Below are 17,527 nucleotides of genomic sequence, written 5' to 3' on the forward strand. Positions count from 1 at the left end.
TTTTGAATGCCTCTATCAAATCTTATCTTAAACTTCTCTGCTGTAAGGATAACGACCTCAGCTTCTCCAGTCTCGCCCCATAACTGATTTGGATATATACTTCAAAAGGAAAAAAATTCCAGGGCTATGGGGAATGAGGAGGGAAGTGGGACTAATTGAAGGTTCATCACTAATGTAGAGAAGGTGTAGCTAAAACTAACAGGGCATTTGGTTGTATTAATAGAAGAATATCAATTAAACTACCTCGTCATTATGCTCCAGCCATCATGGTGTGTGGGGCAGGCTTGACGGACCAGCTGGTCTTTTTCCACCCGTCAATTTTGAATGTTCAGAAATTAGATAACTCTTTCAATGCAATTCAATTATGGCAATGGGGATGGAGTATAAAAACAGAGAAGTCTTGCTACGGCTATACAGGGTATTGGTGAGGCCACACCTGGAATACTGCGTATAGTTTTGCTTTCCAAATTTAAAAAAGGATATACTTGCTTTGGAGACAGTTCAGGGAAGGTTTACTAGATTTATTCCAGAGATGAAGGGGTTGATTTGTGAGGAAAGGTTGAGTAGGTTGGGCCTCTATCATTGGAATTCAGAAGAATGAGAGGTAATCTTATCGAAACGTATAAGATTATGAGGGGGCTTGACAAGGTGGATGCAGAGAAGATGTTTCCACTGATGGGAGACGAGAACTAGAGGGCATAGTCTTAGAATAAGGGCCCACCATTTAAAACTGAGACGAGGAGGAATTTCTTCTCTCAGCTGGTTGTAAATCTGTGGAATTCGCTGTCTCAGAGAGCTGTGGAAGCTGGGTCACTGAATAAATTTAAGACAGAGTTAGACAGTTTCTTAACCGATAATGGGGAGCGGGCAGGGAAGTGGACCCGAGTCCATGATTGGATCAGCCATGATCATATTAAATGGCAGAGCAGGCTCGAGGGGCCATATGGCCTACTCCTGTTCCTTTTTCTTATGTTCCTATGTTCTTATGAGCCAGCACTGGTACGATGGACTGAATGGCCTCCTTCTGTGCTGTATGATTCTATCAATCAATGATCAGCTCACTTAACACAGACCGGGTTTGAACCTGAGACAGGACCTTATGGTCTCTGTGGCTCAGAAGACATCACATTTATTTATGCAATCTGAATTTAATATTGAAATGAAAACATTAGGGCATAGTTAAGTAGTACTTTAGATTCCAGAGCTCGAACATGTTGAGAATACTCATCCTTCAACTCTTAATTGGTGAAGACACCATTTCTGCATAGGCGTTCAGCACGATTAACCACATTCACAGTTGACAGACCTGGCATGATGATCTCAGGAAATCCCATTTTTCGTGCGACCACGGTGTTTCTGTCCACCAGGTGAGGGTGGTCCTTCCGAATCTGCTTCAGATCTCCTGACAGTAATTTCATAGAGACCCAGAGACCTACGAGAAGGGCACAATTATGAGAGGTGAAAATCCCACAGGTCTGTTAGTCCTGACATAATCATTTTCACACAAAGGATAGTGGAAATCTACAACTCTCTCTTCTCACTCCAGCCCAAAACCCTCCTCACCTCGAAGGCTTTGGATCGGGGCGGGTGGGGGGTGGGGGGGTGGTCGGGGGCGGCATTTGGAGCTTTCAAGACTGAGATCGAAAGACTTTTGTTGGGTAAAGGTACCAAGGGATATGGAACTAATGCGAAAAAATGTAATTGAGGTGCAGGAAAGGGAGTTTGGAGATGTGGCCTATCTAACTTGTTCCTATCTAAGTGTGGCGTCAAAGAGCTCTACTAACATTGAAGTCAATGAGAATCAGAGGGAAACTCTCCACTGACTGGAGTCATACCAAGCACAAAGGAAGATAGCTGTTGTAGTTGGAGGTCAATCCCAGCCCCAGGACATCGCTGCAGGAGTTCCTCAGGGTAGTGTCCGAGGTCCAACCACCTTGAGCTACTTCATCAATGACCTTCCCTCCATCATAAGGTCAGAAGCGGGGATGTTCGCTGATGACTTCACAGTGTTCAGTTCCATTCACAACTCCTCACTTAATGGAGCAGTCCATGCCCGCATGCAGCAAGAACTGGACAACATTCAGGCTTGGGCTGATAAGTGGCAAATAACATTTGCACCACACAATTGCCAACAAGAGAGAATCTAACCACCGCCCTTTGACATTCAATGAGATTACCATTGCTGAATCCCCACCATCAACATCCTGGGGGTCACCATTGACCAGAAACTTAACCGGACCAGCCTCATAAATACTATGGCAACAGGAGCAGGTCAGAGGCTGGGTATTCTGCGGCGAGTGTCTCACCTCCTGACTCTCCATAGCATTTCTACCATCGACAAGGCATAAGTCAGGAGTGTGATGGAATACTCTCCACTTGCCTGGGTGAGTACAGCTCCAACAACACTCAAGAAGCTCAACACCATCCAGGCCTAGGCAGCCCGCTTGATTGGCACCTCATCCACCACCTTAAACATTCACTCCCTCCACCACCGGCGTACTATAGCTGCAGTGTGAACCATCTGCAAGATGCACTGCAGAAACTCGCCACGGTTCTTCGACAGAAGCTCCCAAACCCGTGACCTCTACCACCTAGAAAGACAAGGGCAGCAGGTGCATGGGAACACCACCACCTTCAAGTTCCCTTCCATGTCACACACCATTCTGACTTGGAAATATATCACCGTTGCTTCATCGTCGCTGGGTCAAAATCCTAGAACTCCCTCCCTAACAGCACACGGACTGCAGCAGTTCAAGAAGGCGGCTCACCAATACCTTCTCAAGGGCAATTAGGGATGGGCAATAAATGCTAGCCTGTCAGCAACGCCCATATCCCATGAATTAATGAAGAAAATAAATATGCCCCCGATTCAACAGCAGTAAAGGATAATCAGGAGCGATGGTTGAAGCCAAGTTAGAGGACTCATTTAAGAAACAGTTCAACGATTTAATGGAAAAGTTTGATATTCTGGAAAAGTGAAATCAAATGGATGTGATGATCTTTCCATCAGCATTTTTTCCAGTCTCTCACCATATCTCTGGGCCTTTTGCTGAAGTTATGGTGGAAGACCAGGGCACCCCTGCAGAAGTTCAGGAACCTTGTGTGATCTTGTGCAAAAACAAACTTGTTGATGTGTCCTGGTTTATGTAGGAGGCCTAACAAGATTATACAACACGGTTTGAGAACATTTTACTGCTCCCAGTGCAAAGCTTCATGCACTGGGATCATTTACCGGAGCTTTAGGCATGCGCCTAATTCGCAGAGTCCTGACATTCCCCGCCGCCCCTCCACACATTAGCGTTAACTTTTGATCCCAGCTTTTCCTGGTATTCCCATGCCATTCATCTTCCTTTAGTCCATAGGACTGACTGGAGACTGGTTCTCCAAGCCCTTTACAATGTAGCTATGTTGTACGGATGCCAGGAAATGTGCAAGAGTGCATCGAGCTGATGAGATGGTTGATGTTTACCCCATTTTTTTAATTGAGGTGGCAAACTTCCACTTGACACGTCCTCTCCTGGCAAATTGCCCTCAGGGTAACTAGGGATGACTTGCCAGTACTGCCCATATCCCAACAACAAATGAGAAAAAAAACTTACAGCGTTAAAGAAAGAAAGACTTGCATTTATATAGCACCTGTCACGACCTACGGACATCCCAAACGCTTCACAACCAATTAAGTACTTTTGTAGTCACTGTTGTAATGTAGGAAATGTAGTAGCCAATTTGTGCACAGCAACATCCCACAAACAGCAATTATATAAATGACTGGATAATCTGCTTTTTAGGTGTTGGTTTAGGGATAAATGTTGGTTAGGATATGGGGAGACCTCCCATCTTCATCAAATAGTGGCTTCTATGGGATCTTTTACATCCACCTGCGAGAGCTAATAGGGTCTTAGTTTAACATCTCATCCAACAGAAGGCATCTCTGACAGTGTAGCACTCCCTCTGTATTGTACTCAAGTGCCAGCGTATGAATTTAAGTCTCTGGAGTGGAACTTGAACCCACAACGTTCTGTCTCAGAGATGCGAGTGCTACCATCATTCAGCTTTGTTAAATAACTTTCCCTCAGGGGATTAAATACCAGGAGTGTGATAGGACACATTCCTATTATTCCTTTAATTTTCCACTACATTCCCACTCTAATCTCTCTGTCCTTGGTCTCCTACACTGTTCCAACGAGGCTCAACGCAAGCTCGAGAACAGCACCTCAACCTTCGTTTAGGCACTTTACAGCCTTCTGGAATCAATATCGAGTTCAAAAATTTCAGAGAGTAACCGCTGCCAATGTTTGGCTCCCTTTCCACCATCCTGCCCCCTCCCCCCCCCTCAGAGCCTGTTTCTTTCTTTCTTTTTTTCTCCTTGTCTCCAATGGCAGTTGGTCATTATCCCACCATTCACATCCTATCCTGACTAATGTTTTTCTAACTCCTGGCGTTACGATTTGAATTTGGGCCATCATCCCTTTTGTCTCTCTAATCTCTCCTGTCTTCCACCCTATCACAGACCTTCCCTTTTGTTCTATCTTCCCCTCCCCCTTTCAGTGCTTGTTAAGAATCTGTTCTTTCTGAACACTCTCCAGTTCTGACGAAGGTTCATCGATCCAAAACGTTAACTCTGTTTCGCTCCACAGATGCTGCCTGACCTGCTGAGATTTCCAGTATTTTCTGTTTTTATTCCAGATTCCAGCATCTGCAATATTTTGCTTTTGTATTGTTGTGATAGGGCACATTGTAGATAGGATACACTCAATGGGCTGAACGGCCTTTTTATATTCTCAACACAGAATGAATTAAGGTTTCCTGCCTCGTTACTCTAGATAAATGTCCTGTGTGAAATGAGTTTGGGCAATGACATGAGTCTACAGCACAAAAGTCTTCTCTCATTTGACGCTAATGGACCAAAAAATAATTGAAAGAGCTATGGGCAAATTTGGGCTCTCAGTACAATGGAGAGGAAACATTAGAAATTGATGAGTGGCAGAAATTTTGGTGTTTGACCTCCTGAAAGGCTCTTCCATTTCAACCGGTGAATAAAGATTGTTGGACTATAAAATCTGTCATACAGAGCATCCATTAACAATTTGTTTTCAGTGTAAGTAAAATATTAGACATTTTAAACAGCAGTAAATGGTTGTCAATCAAACTCCATGCATCCTCACTGTTTTGAGATCAAGAATGGTTGCACTCTCGTCTATTTAACTCATTCTTTCAAAAAAAAACTCAAAACCGTAGGTCTCCTCACCTCTTTCCCTCCCTTCAGGTTTTTAAGCCCTGAACTTATTATCACCTTGCCACCAATTTACCTTGCTTTCTAACCTACTCTTTTCAACCTTGTGGTGCCCCTCGCTATGAACTTTTTATTACTTCACCTTGGGTTTTTCAATTTAAAAAAATGTAACACAAATTCGTTTACAGAGCTGGATTCTATTTGACCTAAAATGACCCAGTAAATATGCCTCAAAGTTGCATATTAGTCAGCCGTGTTCAGTGGGCAGCGCTCTTGATCTATGTATGAAGGTCATGGGTTCAAGCCCCACTCTAGAACATGAACACGGTGCAGTAGTGAGGGAGTGCCGCACTGTTGGAAGTACCGTCTTTCGGGTTAGACTTTGAATCCCTTTGGGTTAAACATTGTCCGCCCTCTCAAGTTCCCGCCCTCTCAAGTAGAAGTAAAACTTCAGTGCACTATTTCGAAGAAGAGCAAAAGAATTCTCTCTCCATATTAAACACTACATCACTAAAACAGATTATCTGGTCATTATCACATTGTAGGACCTTGCTGTGCGCAAATTGGCTGCCGCGTTTCCTGCATTATGTTACAACCTGGGGGTCCTGGTGCATGAAACACAAAAGGATAGTATGTAGGTACAGCAAGTGATCAGGAAGGCCAATGGAATCTTGGCCTTTATTGCAAAGGGGATGGAGTATAAAAGCAGGGAAGTCTTGCTACAGTTATACAGGGTATTGGTGAGGCCACACCTGGAATACTGCGTGCAGTTTTGGTGTCCATATTTAAGAAAGGATACACTTGCTTTGGAGGCAGTTCAGAGAAGGTTCACTAGGTTGGTTCTGGAGATGAGGGGGTTGACTCATGAGGAAAGGTTGAGTGGGTTGGACCTATACACATTGGAGATCAGAAGAATGAGAGGTGATCTTATCGAAACGTATAAGATTACAAGGGGGCTTGACAAGGTGGATGCAGAGAGGATGTTTCCACTGATAGGGGAGACTAGAACTAGGGAGCATGATCTTAGAATAAGGGGCCGCCCATTAAAAACTGAGATGAGGAGGAATTTCTTCTCTCAGAAGATTGTAAATCTGTGGAAATCGCTGCCTCAGAGAGCTGTGGAAGCTGGGTCATTGAATAAATTTAAGACAGAAATAGACAGTTTCTTAACTGATAAGGGAACAAGGAGTTATGGGGAGCGGGCAGGGAAGTGGACCTGAGTCCATGATCGGATCAGCCATGATCTTATTAAATGGTGGAGCAGACTCAAGGGGCCTACTCCTGCTCGTATTTCTTATGTTCTTATGTAACAGTGACTGCACTTAAAAAGTATTTAATTGGCTATAAAGCGCTTCGGGACATCCTGAGGTCATGAAAGGCGTTATATAGTCTGTCTTTCTTTCAGTGTCCCTGAGGTAGGAGGGGAGATTTGGCCACCTTCTGAAAGGTGTGCAGTGATGCCTACACGATCGCGAGCATGTGTTGGCATTGGGTGAGGACCTGAAGCTCCAGCCCACTATGATCAAATAGGCTGTCAAGTTCCACACATGAATAATGGGCACTCGGGCTAGAGTACTAGAGAGCAATCAGTGCTCGTGGCTTCAGAAGGAGGAAAATAGAATAAAATCTCACAATGTTAGATCTACTTATTGAATCATAGAATCCTCCACTGATGCAGCTCAGTTTACTTTTGGCACCAGGTCCTCACAATATCTATACCCTATTTACAGTGATGGGGATAATTATTTCACCACGTGGTTTGGATACGCATTGACCCTGAAATTCCGGTCGGACGCTTTTTTCAGATGAACACCTCTGACCGAAGTATTTTTACGAAAGTATCTGATGGTCCTGCAGGAGCCTCTGATTGTGGTGGTAAGGCCTTCTCTTTCCCACGTTGCGGAACGCTCTCCTGTCCTCGAGGTACGGACGCAGAAGGTGCAGTCACGGAGACTGCTCAGCCAATCAGGTACAGTATTCCACAGCATTCTCATTAATAGCAATGAGAACTCCGTATCTACCAGTTCTCATTGCTATTAATGAGAAGAAAAAAACTACCACACTAAACACCATAATAAAAAAGAAAAAACACACCTCACATAATTAAAATGAATTGAAATGAAAGTTAATAAATGTCTTAGGAAAACAATAATTTCCGATTTTTTTAAACGTTTTTTTAATTATGGTTTAAAATAAACTTATCGTAGTGGGCAGGGTTTTTAACAATAAAATGTGTTTTTAAATTTTATTTATGATTTTGTGTGTTTTAAAACTCTTACGCCTGTAAAAGTAGGCTATGTGCCTGCTTTTATCAGGCACAAGGGTTTTCAGGACATTCCCACAGGATATGTGGGTAAATTCCGCAATCTTGCCCTTGCAAATGTTCTGGCTGCCAAGATACGGAAGATCTGTCAAGCCGGAGCTTGATAGATCGGAAAAGCTGGTTTTCAGTGCACGCACACGCGCTGAAAACCGGCTTTTGCAATGCTTTCCTGGGTCCGTACACACTCTTTACGGAGACAGGGAGGCGGGATTTCTGGGCCATCGAGTGTGATGTTTTTCTATTTCCATAGAGGTTGGCCCTTTGGAGCAAGCTTGCAAGTTTAGTGCAATTAAGGGGTAACTAGGAACATAAGAACATAAGGAATAGGAGCAGAAATAGTCCATTCAGCCCATCGAGCCTGATCCAGCATTCGATAAGATCATGGCTGATCTTCTACCTCCACTTTCCAGTCCGATCCCCTTGATTTCTTTAGTATCCAAAAATCTATCCATCTCTGTCTTGAATATACTCAGCGACTGAGCATCCACAGCCCTTTGGGGCAGAGAATTCCAAAGATTTACAACCCTCTGAGTGAAGAAATTCATCCTCATCTCAGTCCTCAATGGGGGACCCCTTATTCTCAGATTGTGACCCCTGGTTCTAGACTCTCCAACCTGGGGAAACATCCTCCCTGTATCTACTCTGCCAAGTCCCTTAAGAATGTTATATGTTTCAATGAGTGTTGGTTTGAGCTCTTAATCAGCTCATGCTAGGAACTGCATTAAGAGAGAGGATCTCATAAAGATAAACAAGGCAGTAAATGGTATAAAAGACATGACAAAACATAGTTGTATGTATATAGCACCGTTAACATCCCAAGGCACTTCACAGAGTGTTATCAGACAAATTTTGACAACGAACCACACAAGGAGGTACTAGGACAGCATGGTTAAAGAGACAGGTTTTAAGGAGCATCTTAAAGGAGGATTGAGAGGTAGAGAGCTGGAGAGATTTTGGGAGGGAATTCCAAAGTGCAGGGCCTAGACAGTTGAAGACACGGTTGCCAATGGAGGGACGGGGCAAATCAGGGATGAATATGAGGCCAGAATTGGAAGAAAGCAGATGTCTTGGAGGGTTAGAATAAAAGGAAAAGGAGGTGGGGTAGCATTGCTGGTTAAGGAGGAGATTAAGGCAATAGTTAGGAAGGACATTAGCTTGGATGATGTGGAATCTATATGGGTAGAGCTGCAGAACACCAAAGGGCAAAAAACGTTAGTGGGAGTTGTGTACAGACCTCCAAACAGTAGTAGTGATGTTGGGGAGGGCATCAAACAGGAAATTAGGGGTGCGTGCAATAAAGGTGCAGCAGTTATAATGGGTGACTTTAATATGCACATAGATTGGGCTAACCAAACTGGAAGCAATACGGTGGAGGAGGATTTTCTGGAGTGCATAAGGGATGGTTTTTTAGACCAATATGTCGAGGAACCAACTAGGGGGGAGGCCATCTTAGACTGGGTGTTATGTAATGAGAGAGGATTAATTAGCAATCTCGTTGTGCGAGGCCCCTTGGGGAAGAGTGACCATAATATGGTGGAATTCTGCATTGGGATGGAGAATGAAACAGTTAATTCAGAGACCATGGTCCAGAACTTAAAGAAGGCTAACTTTGAAGGTATGAGGCGTGAATTGGCTGGGATGGATTGGCGAATGATACTTAAGGGGTTGACTGTGGATGGGCAATGGCAGACATTTAGAGACCGCATGGATGAACTACAACAATTGTACATTCCTGTCTGGCATAAAAATAAAAAAGGGAAGGTGGCTCAACCGTGGCTATCAAGGGAAATCAAGGATAGTATTAAAGCCAAGGAAGTGGCATACAAATTGGCCATAAATAGCAGCGAACCTGGGGACTGGGAGAAATTTAGAACTCAGCAGAGGAGGACAAAGGGTTTGATTAGGGCAGAGAAAATGGAGCATGAGAAGAAGCTTGCAGGGAACATTAAGATGGATTGCAAAAGTTTCTATAGATATATAAAGAGAAAAAGGTTAGTAAAGACAAACGTAGGTCCTCTGCAGTTAGAATCAGGGGAAGTCATAACGGGGAACAAAGAAATGGCGGACCAATTGAACAAGTACTTTGGTTCGGTATTCACGAAGGAGGACACGAACAACCTTCCGGTTATAAAAGGGGTCGGGGGGTCTAGTAAGGAGGAGGAACTGAGGGAAATCCTTATTAGCCGGGAAATTGTGTTGGGGAAATTGATGGGATTGAAGGCCGATAAATCCCCAGGGCCTGATGGACTGCATCCCAGAGTACTTAAGGAGGTGGCCTTGGAAATAGTGGATGCGTTGACAGTCATTTTCCAACATTCCATTGACTCTGGATCAGTTCCTATGGAGTGGAGGATAGCCAATGTAACCCCACTTTTTAAAAAAGGAGGGAGAGAGAAAACAGGGAATTACAGACCGGTCAGCCTGACATCGGTAGTGGGTAAAATGATGGAATCAATTATTAAGGATGTCATAGCAGTGCATTTGGAAAGAGGTGACATGATAGGTCCAAGTCAGCATGGATTTGTGAAAGGGAAATCATGCTTGACAAATCTTCTGGAATTTTTTGAGGATGTTTCCAGTAGAGTGGATAAGGGAGAACCAGTTGATGTGGTATATTTAGACTTTCAGAAGGCGTTCGACAAGGTCCCACACAAGAGATTGATGTGCAAAGTTAGAGCACATGGGATTGGGGGTAGTGTACTGACATGGATTGAGAACTGGTTGTCAGACAGGAAGCAAAGAGTAGGAGTAAATGGGTACTTTTCAGAATGGCAGGCAGTGACTAGTGGGGTACCGCAAGGTTCTGTGCTGGGGCCCCAGCTGTTTACACTGTACATTAATGATTTAGATGAGGGGATTAAATGTAGTATCTCCAAATTTGCGGATGACACTAAGTTGGGTGGCAGTGTGAGCTGCGAGGAGGATGCTGTGAGGCTGCAGAGCGACTTGGATAGGTTAGGTGAGTGGGCAAATGCATGGCAGATGAAGTATAATGTGGATAAATGTGAGGTTATCCACTTTGGTGGTAAAAACAGAGAGACAGACTATTATCTGAATGGTGACAGATTAGGAAAAGGGGAGGTGCAAAGAGACCTGGGTGTCATGGTACATCAGTCATTGAAGGTTGGCATGCAGGTGCAGCAGGCGGTTAAGAAAGCAAATGGCATGTTGGCCTTCATAGCAAGGGGATTTGAGTACAGGGGCAGGGAGGTGTTGCTACAGTTGTACAGGGCATTGGTGAGGCCACACCTGGAGTATTGTATACAGTTTTGGTCTCCTAACCTGAGGAAGGACATTCTTGCTATTGAGGGAGTGCAGCGAAGGTTCACCAGACTGATTCCCGGGATGGCGGGACTGACCTATCAAGAAAGACTGGATCAACTGGGCTTGTATTCACTGGAGTTCAGAAGAATGAGAGGGGACCTCATAGAAACATATAAAATTCTGACGGGGTTAGACAGGTTAGATGCAGGAAGAATGTTCCCAATGTTGGGGAAGTCCAGAACCAGGGGTCACAGTCTAAGGATAAGGGGTAAGCCATTTAGGACCGAGATGCGGAGGAACTTCTTCACCCAGAGAGTGGTGAACCTGTGGAATTCTCTACCACAGAAAGTTGTTGAGGCCAATTCACTAAATATATTCAAAAAGGAGTTAGATGAGGTCCTTACTACTCGGGGGATCAAGGGGTATGGCGAGAAAGCAGGAATGGGGTACTGAAGTTGAATGTTCAGCCATGAACTCATTGAATGGCGGTGCAGGCTAGAAGGGCCGAATGGCCTACTCCTGCACCCATTTTCTATGTTTCTATGTTATAGGGCTGGAGGAGGGGGGGGGGGGGGCGGCGGCGAGGGTATGGAGGGATTTGAACACAAGGATTAGAATTTTAAATAACAAGAACAGTACTTCAAGCTAAACCATGACAATAGGACTGGGCGGCACACAAAGTAGCAGGACTGACGTTAAGGAAATACTAAACACAAAGACTGAATATCATTTCTGAGTAGAGTAGCAGAGGCAAAAAGCCTGAACATTTAAGAACCCAACTGAACATTGTGATGGGAAACTGTAGGTCCTTTCTGGCTAGACAAGATCGAATGGGGCTGGAAGGCCTTCTAACTTGCGATCTTTGATTCTATCCGTCTGGGTTGGATTCAAACCTAGGTCCCAGGGATGAAAGCACAGTGCGCTCGCCCATTGAGCCCCCAGCTGAATATTTTCTTCACAAAAATAAAGCAGAATGTTATCAGGGCTAAAAAGAGTTAAATTATGAGGACAGGTTGCATAGACCAGGCTGGTAACATAGTCGACGTATTTACCGAGGCGCATGAAAGCATGGGCCTTAGGCTAAACATTAGTAAGATGAAGGTCCTCCACCAGCCTGTTCTCGCCGCACAGCACTGCTCCCCAAACATCAAGATCCACGGCGTGGCCCTGGACAACGTGGACCACTTCCCCCTATCTCAGGAGCCTCCTATCAACAAGAGCAGGCATTGATAATGAGATCCAACACTGCCTCCAGTGCGCCAGTGCAGCCTTCGGAAAAGAGTGTTTGAAGATCAGTCCCTCAAAACTGTCACCAAGCTCATGGTCTATAAGCATGGTCTATAAGGCCGTAGTAATACCCGCCCTCCTGTATGGCTCAGAGACGTGGACCATGTACAGTACCTCAAGTCGCTGGAGAAATACCACCAGCGATATCTCCGCAAGATCCTGCAAATCCCCTGGGAGGACAGACACACAAACATTAGTGTGCTCATCCAGGCCAACATCCCCAGCATTGAAGCACTGACCACACTTGATCAGCTCCGCTGGGCAGGAATAGTCAACGTGCCAGACACGAGACTCCCAAAGCAAGCGCTCTACTCGGAACTTGTCCACGGCAAACGAGCCAAAGGCAGGCAGAGGAAACGTTACAAGAACACCCTCAAAGCCTCCCTGATAAAGTGCGACATCCCCACTGATACCTGGGAGTCCTTGGCCAAAGACCGCCCTAAGTAGAGGAAGTACATTTGGGAGGGCGCTGAGCTCCTCAAGTATTGTCGCCGAGAGCAAGCAGAAACCAAGCGCAGGCAGCGGAAGGAGTGTACGGCAAACCAGGTTCCCTGCCCACCCTTTCCCTCAACGACTATCCAAGCTGTGACAGAGACTGTGGTTCTCGTATTGGACTGTACAGCCACCTAAGAACTCATGCTAAGAGTGGAAGCAAGTCTTCCTCGATAAGGAAATATAACCTTAAAATTAGAGCTAGGCCATTTGAGGTGATGTCAGGAAGCACTTCTTCACACAAAGGGTAGTGGAAATCTGGAACTCTCTCCCCCATAAAGTTGTGGAGGCTGGGGGGTCAATTTCTAAACTAAGATTGATAGAATTACGGAACCAAGGCGCGTAGATGGAGTTAAAATACAGATCAGTCATTGTAATGTATTTGCTTCATGGGTTCTTTGCTTAAGAATTCATAGCAACACATTGCTATTAAGAACTAGTTGGTTTATTAACAAAGGTTTAACAATCACACTACACATTACCAGTTCATCCACTAAGCTCATAACTGCATACCTCATCGTGGGTGACCTAGACCCAACTGACTGGGGTTTTATTGAGTCTTGTGGACATCACGTGACTGGTTAAGCCACTCACAATGCAACAGCTCTACAAAATTGTGAGCATTTTCACAAGTGCATATATTACAGCCATGATCGAAGTTAAAACTCGAGGCGCTGAGTGGCCTCCTCCTGTTGCTCTGTTTCCAAAACACCACCCCTTTTAAAGGAGGCAATGGGGAAATCACCATGTTGACTGGAGAGTGTCTACATGCGGGAGGAGAGACACGTGAAGAGAATAAATGTAGCTTGGGTTCAGATAAATATTAATAACAGCGGATTTGAAAAGAATAATGGCTTTGCTACACTAAAATGAGAGGGAATTTGAAAGGAATATTTTACCTTGTCCTTTGTGGTTTATGTCTTTGGCAGCTACAACCTTATGGATTAAACTGTGGAGGAAATCATTTTCAGCTGCGACTCTGCAGGGAGAGGAAGAAAAGTTTGGAAAATAATTAACTATAGGAGATACTTATAGAATATTATTGCATGTTGGCAATCGCCCGAGCAGGATAATGACACAACTGACCAAACTCATTACCCTCTAAAGAAAGCCAAGGCAATCCGCGAAAGGACCGTATTGTACCACAGGGAGGATTATCAAGGCCTGCTTCTACCTGAGAAGGCTACAAGTTATCCAACTGTGAAATTGTTCTTAGCATCTGTGCATATCGACTCTTTGAGGTTGTGTGAGAGAGAGCGGGCTGAATTTTAACTACCAGCACAGAAAGTGCCGGAGAAGCAGGTGTGGAGAAACAGAATCTTTCTTCTGTAGGGACGTCGGAACAGGAGTAGGCCATTCAGTCCCTCGAGCCTGTTCCGCCATTTTGACACTGACTGCCAAATATATGGGAACGCATTTCTGCCTTCATTGCCTGGGTGGTAATCAGGCACAGCACGTCATCCACCATGGCTCATTGGGTAGCACTCTCGCCCCTGAGTCAGAACGTTGTGGGCTCAAGGTCCACTCCAGATACTTGACGATATCATCCAGAGTGGCACTCACACTGCGGTGTTGAGGGAGTGCCTCACTGCCGGAGATGCTCCTTGAGCCTGTACCGCCATTCAATGAGATCATGGCTGATCTGTGACCTAATTCCATATACCTGCCTTTGACCCATAACCCTTAATGCCTTTGGTTAACAAAAACCTATTAATCTCGGATTTAAAATTAGCAATTGACCTAGCATCAACTGCTGTTTGCGGAAGGGAGTACCAAACTTCTGCCACCCTTGGTGTGTAGAAGTGTTTCCTAATTTCACTCGAGAAAGGCCTGGCTCTAATTTTTAGGCTATGTTCCCTATTCCTAGACTCTGCAACCAGCGGAAATAATTTCTCTCCATCTACCCTATAATTTCCCCTTAATATCCTGAGAATTATCGAACCACCCGTAACCCTTCTAAATTCCAGGAAATACAACCCCAGTTTGTGTAATCTCTCCTCGTAACTTAACCCTTGAAGTCCAGGTAACATTCTGGAAAACCTACGCTACAGTCCCACCAATGACAATATATCCTCCCTAAGGTGTGGTGCCCAGAACTGAACACAGTACTCCAGCTGTGGTCCTGTGATCTTGTCATTATCTTCTCTTCCTGCCCAGCCTACCCTAAGAGAAATTCCAAGAAAATCAAAAAACGATTTTAAAGGATGACAAGACACTTATGGATGAGAAAAGGACATTCAGTTCATTTTAATACACCTAAAAGTATGCAGAACAATCTCCCCATTGCTGCATCTACTTGTTTCTTAAATCCCAGGGTTTTCACCTCCACCACGCTGCCGAGGTCCATTCCAAGTAGCAAACACTCTCTGAAATCCGAGGGTATATAGATCAGGAAAGGATGAACAGGCTGGGTCTCTATTCTTTTGAAAAAAGAAGAGTGAAGGGTGACCGAATAGAAGTCTTTAAGATTACGAAAGGTTTTGATAGAGTGGATGCGGAGAGAAGGTTTCCACTTGTGGGAAAGAGTAGAACTAAAGGCCATTAATATAAGATAGTCACCAAGAAATCCAGTCGGGAATTCAGAAGAAACTTCTTTACTCAGAGAGTGGTGAGAATGTGGAACTTTTAAAGTGGAGAGATAGACAAGTATATGAGGGAGAAGGGAATAGAGGGCTATGCTGATAGATTTAGATGAGGAAAGATGGGAAGATGCTCGAGTGAAGCATAAACACCGGCATGGACTGTGCAATGTCTGTAAGCTTGTAATGTTTGTAGCCCCACACTGTGGATGTGGACGTATTGTGTATTGCAACTGCAGAATTAATAATAAACAGAACCAGGCTGTTCCAGAGGCTTCTGACAGAACTGTCTGCCATGTTAGGAGCTGTGTGTGCTGTGCTCTGTGAAAATATCACCTTTGGCGATGACATGGGATTTTTCGGATGATTCAAAGCTTAAATTTTGTTGGTGAAGGATTCAGCCAGCTGACAGAGAGACTTTGGAAGTTTCAGTCTTTGGAAAAAGCTACAAAAATCCGAGGTAAAATACAGCACACGTTGTGAACAGCTAGAGATTAAAATGGCAGGTGTAATGGGACATTTGTGTGAATATAGACATGTCCGGGAAAGTTTTAAAGCATATGTGGATTGGCTAAAAATGTATTTAATTGCAAATAACATAATCGAAGTTCCAGACAATGCAGTCGAGAACAGGGCTGTGTTGGAACAAAAGAAAGCGGTCTTCTTATCAGAGGCAGATCCGGCATTGTATGAAACGATGGTAAATCTGCTTGTGCCTGACGAGCCAAAGGACACAATGCTTAAAGAGATTTTAACGAAGCTGGAGCAGCACTATAACCCCAAACCGTTAGAAATTGCTGAAAGCTATCGTTTTGGGATTCGGAATCAAAAGGCTGATTAAAGTATCAGTGATTACGTCGTAGCATTAAAAAGTTATCGATGCACTGTAATTTTGGAAACTTTCAAAACCGAGCATTATGGGATCGTTTTGTTCGGAGGGTAAAAAATGATGCGATCAGAAGGAAGTTATTGTCGACGGATGACTTGACTTTTGAGATTGCTTGTCAGACAGCGAGGTCGATGGGCATGGCCGAACAATATTCCCGAGAATTAAATAATAATTACGGTCGTCAGTCAACCGAGGTAAATCACCTGCAGGTTCAAAGTAAAAGACGGTGGGGGCCCAAAGTCTCAGAAACTGGAAATTCTAACAGAGCATCGAAGTCGTGCTATAGGTGCCTGGGACAACACATTGGTCAAAAGTTGTCCATATGTGAAGGCAGAGTGTTTCTTCTACAGAAAGACTGGGCATCTTGCGAAAGCATGCCGACTGAAGGGTAAATCAACGTTCAAAGCTATGAGTCCAGCGTTAAAAGCTATGAGTAGAAATCCCAAGAGACTACATAGTATGGAAGAACAACAACAGGACGAGGAGATGTTAGAGTTACACGTCTTCAGGAGCACGAGGTTAACGGACAGCGATTCGGAAAGTATCAAAATCCACATAAATGTTGCAGGATTCAAGATACCAATGGAAATCACCATGGGTGCATCCGTGAGGAGGGGTTAAACGAATATGGGAGGGGGATGGGAACCTATGCAGGGAGACAGAGGGAAGTAAAAAGGGGGCAGAAGCAAAAGATAGAAGTAAGAAAGGTAAAAGTACAGAGCAGAGAAACCCAAGGCAAAAAGCAAAAAGGGCCACATTACAGCAAAATCCTAAAGGGGCAAAGGGTTTTAAAAAGACAAGCCTGAAGGATCTGTGCCTCAATGCGAGGAGTATTCGGAATAAGGTGGACGAATTAACTGCGCAGATAGCAGTTAACGGATATGATGCATCACGGAGACATGGTTCCAGGGTGACCAAGGCTGGGAACTCAACATCCAGGGGTATTCAACATTTAGGAAGGATAGACAGAAAGGAAAAGGAGGTGGGGTGGCATTGTTGGTTGAAGAGGAAATTAATGCAATAGTAAGGAAGGACATTAGCTTGGATGATGTGGAATCGGTATGGGTGAAGCTATGAAATACCAAAGAGCAGAAAACGCTAGTGGGAGTTGTGTACAGACCACCAAAGAGTAGTAGTCAGGATGGGGACAGCATCAAACAAGAAATTAGGGATACGTGCAATAAAGGTACAGCAGTTATCATGGGCGACTTCAATCTACATATTGACTGGGCTAACCAAACTGGTAGTAATGCAGTGGAGGAGGATATCCTGGAGTGTATTAGGGATGGTTTTCGAGACCATTATGTCGAGGAACCAACTAGAGGGCTGGCCATCCAAGACTGGGTGATGTGGAATGAGAAAGGACTAATTAACAATCTTGTTGTGCGAGGCCCCTTGGGGAAAAGTGACCATAACATAATCAAATTCTTTATTAAGATGGAGAGTGACACAGTTAATTC

General features: G+C 44.4%; 1 protein-coding gene across 3 annotated transcripts in view; it reads right to left on the bottom strand.

Moving 5' to 3' along the window:
• LOC139236054 (dedicator of cytokinesis protein 2-like) overlaps window positions 1-17,527 on the bottom strand; it is a 1,544,097-nt gene that overhangs the window by 1,186,598 nt on the left and 339,972 nt on the right. For all 3 annotated transcript variants that reach the window (XM_070866795.1, XM_070866794.1, XM_070866796.1), the window contains 2 exons: window positions 13,499-13,578; window positions 1,307-1,432 (listed from right to left, as the gene is read on the bottom strand). In XM_070866795.1, the coding sequence (XP_070722896.1) occupies window positions 1,307-1,432; window positions 13,499-13,578 (206 nt within the window). The remainder of the gene's footprint in view (window positions 1-1,306; window positions 1,433-13,498; window positions 13,579-17,527) is intronic.

Source organism: Pristiophorus japonicus, chromosome 2 (assembly GCF_044704955.1).
Source record: "Pristiophorus japonicus isolate sPriJap1 chromosome 2, sPriJap1.hap1, whole genome shotgun sequence".
Classification (NCBI taxonomy): Eukaryota; Metazoa; Chordata; class Chondrichthyes; family Pristiophoridae; genus Pristiophorus; species Pristiophorus japonicus.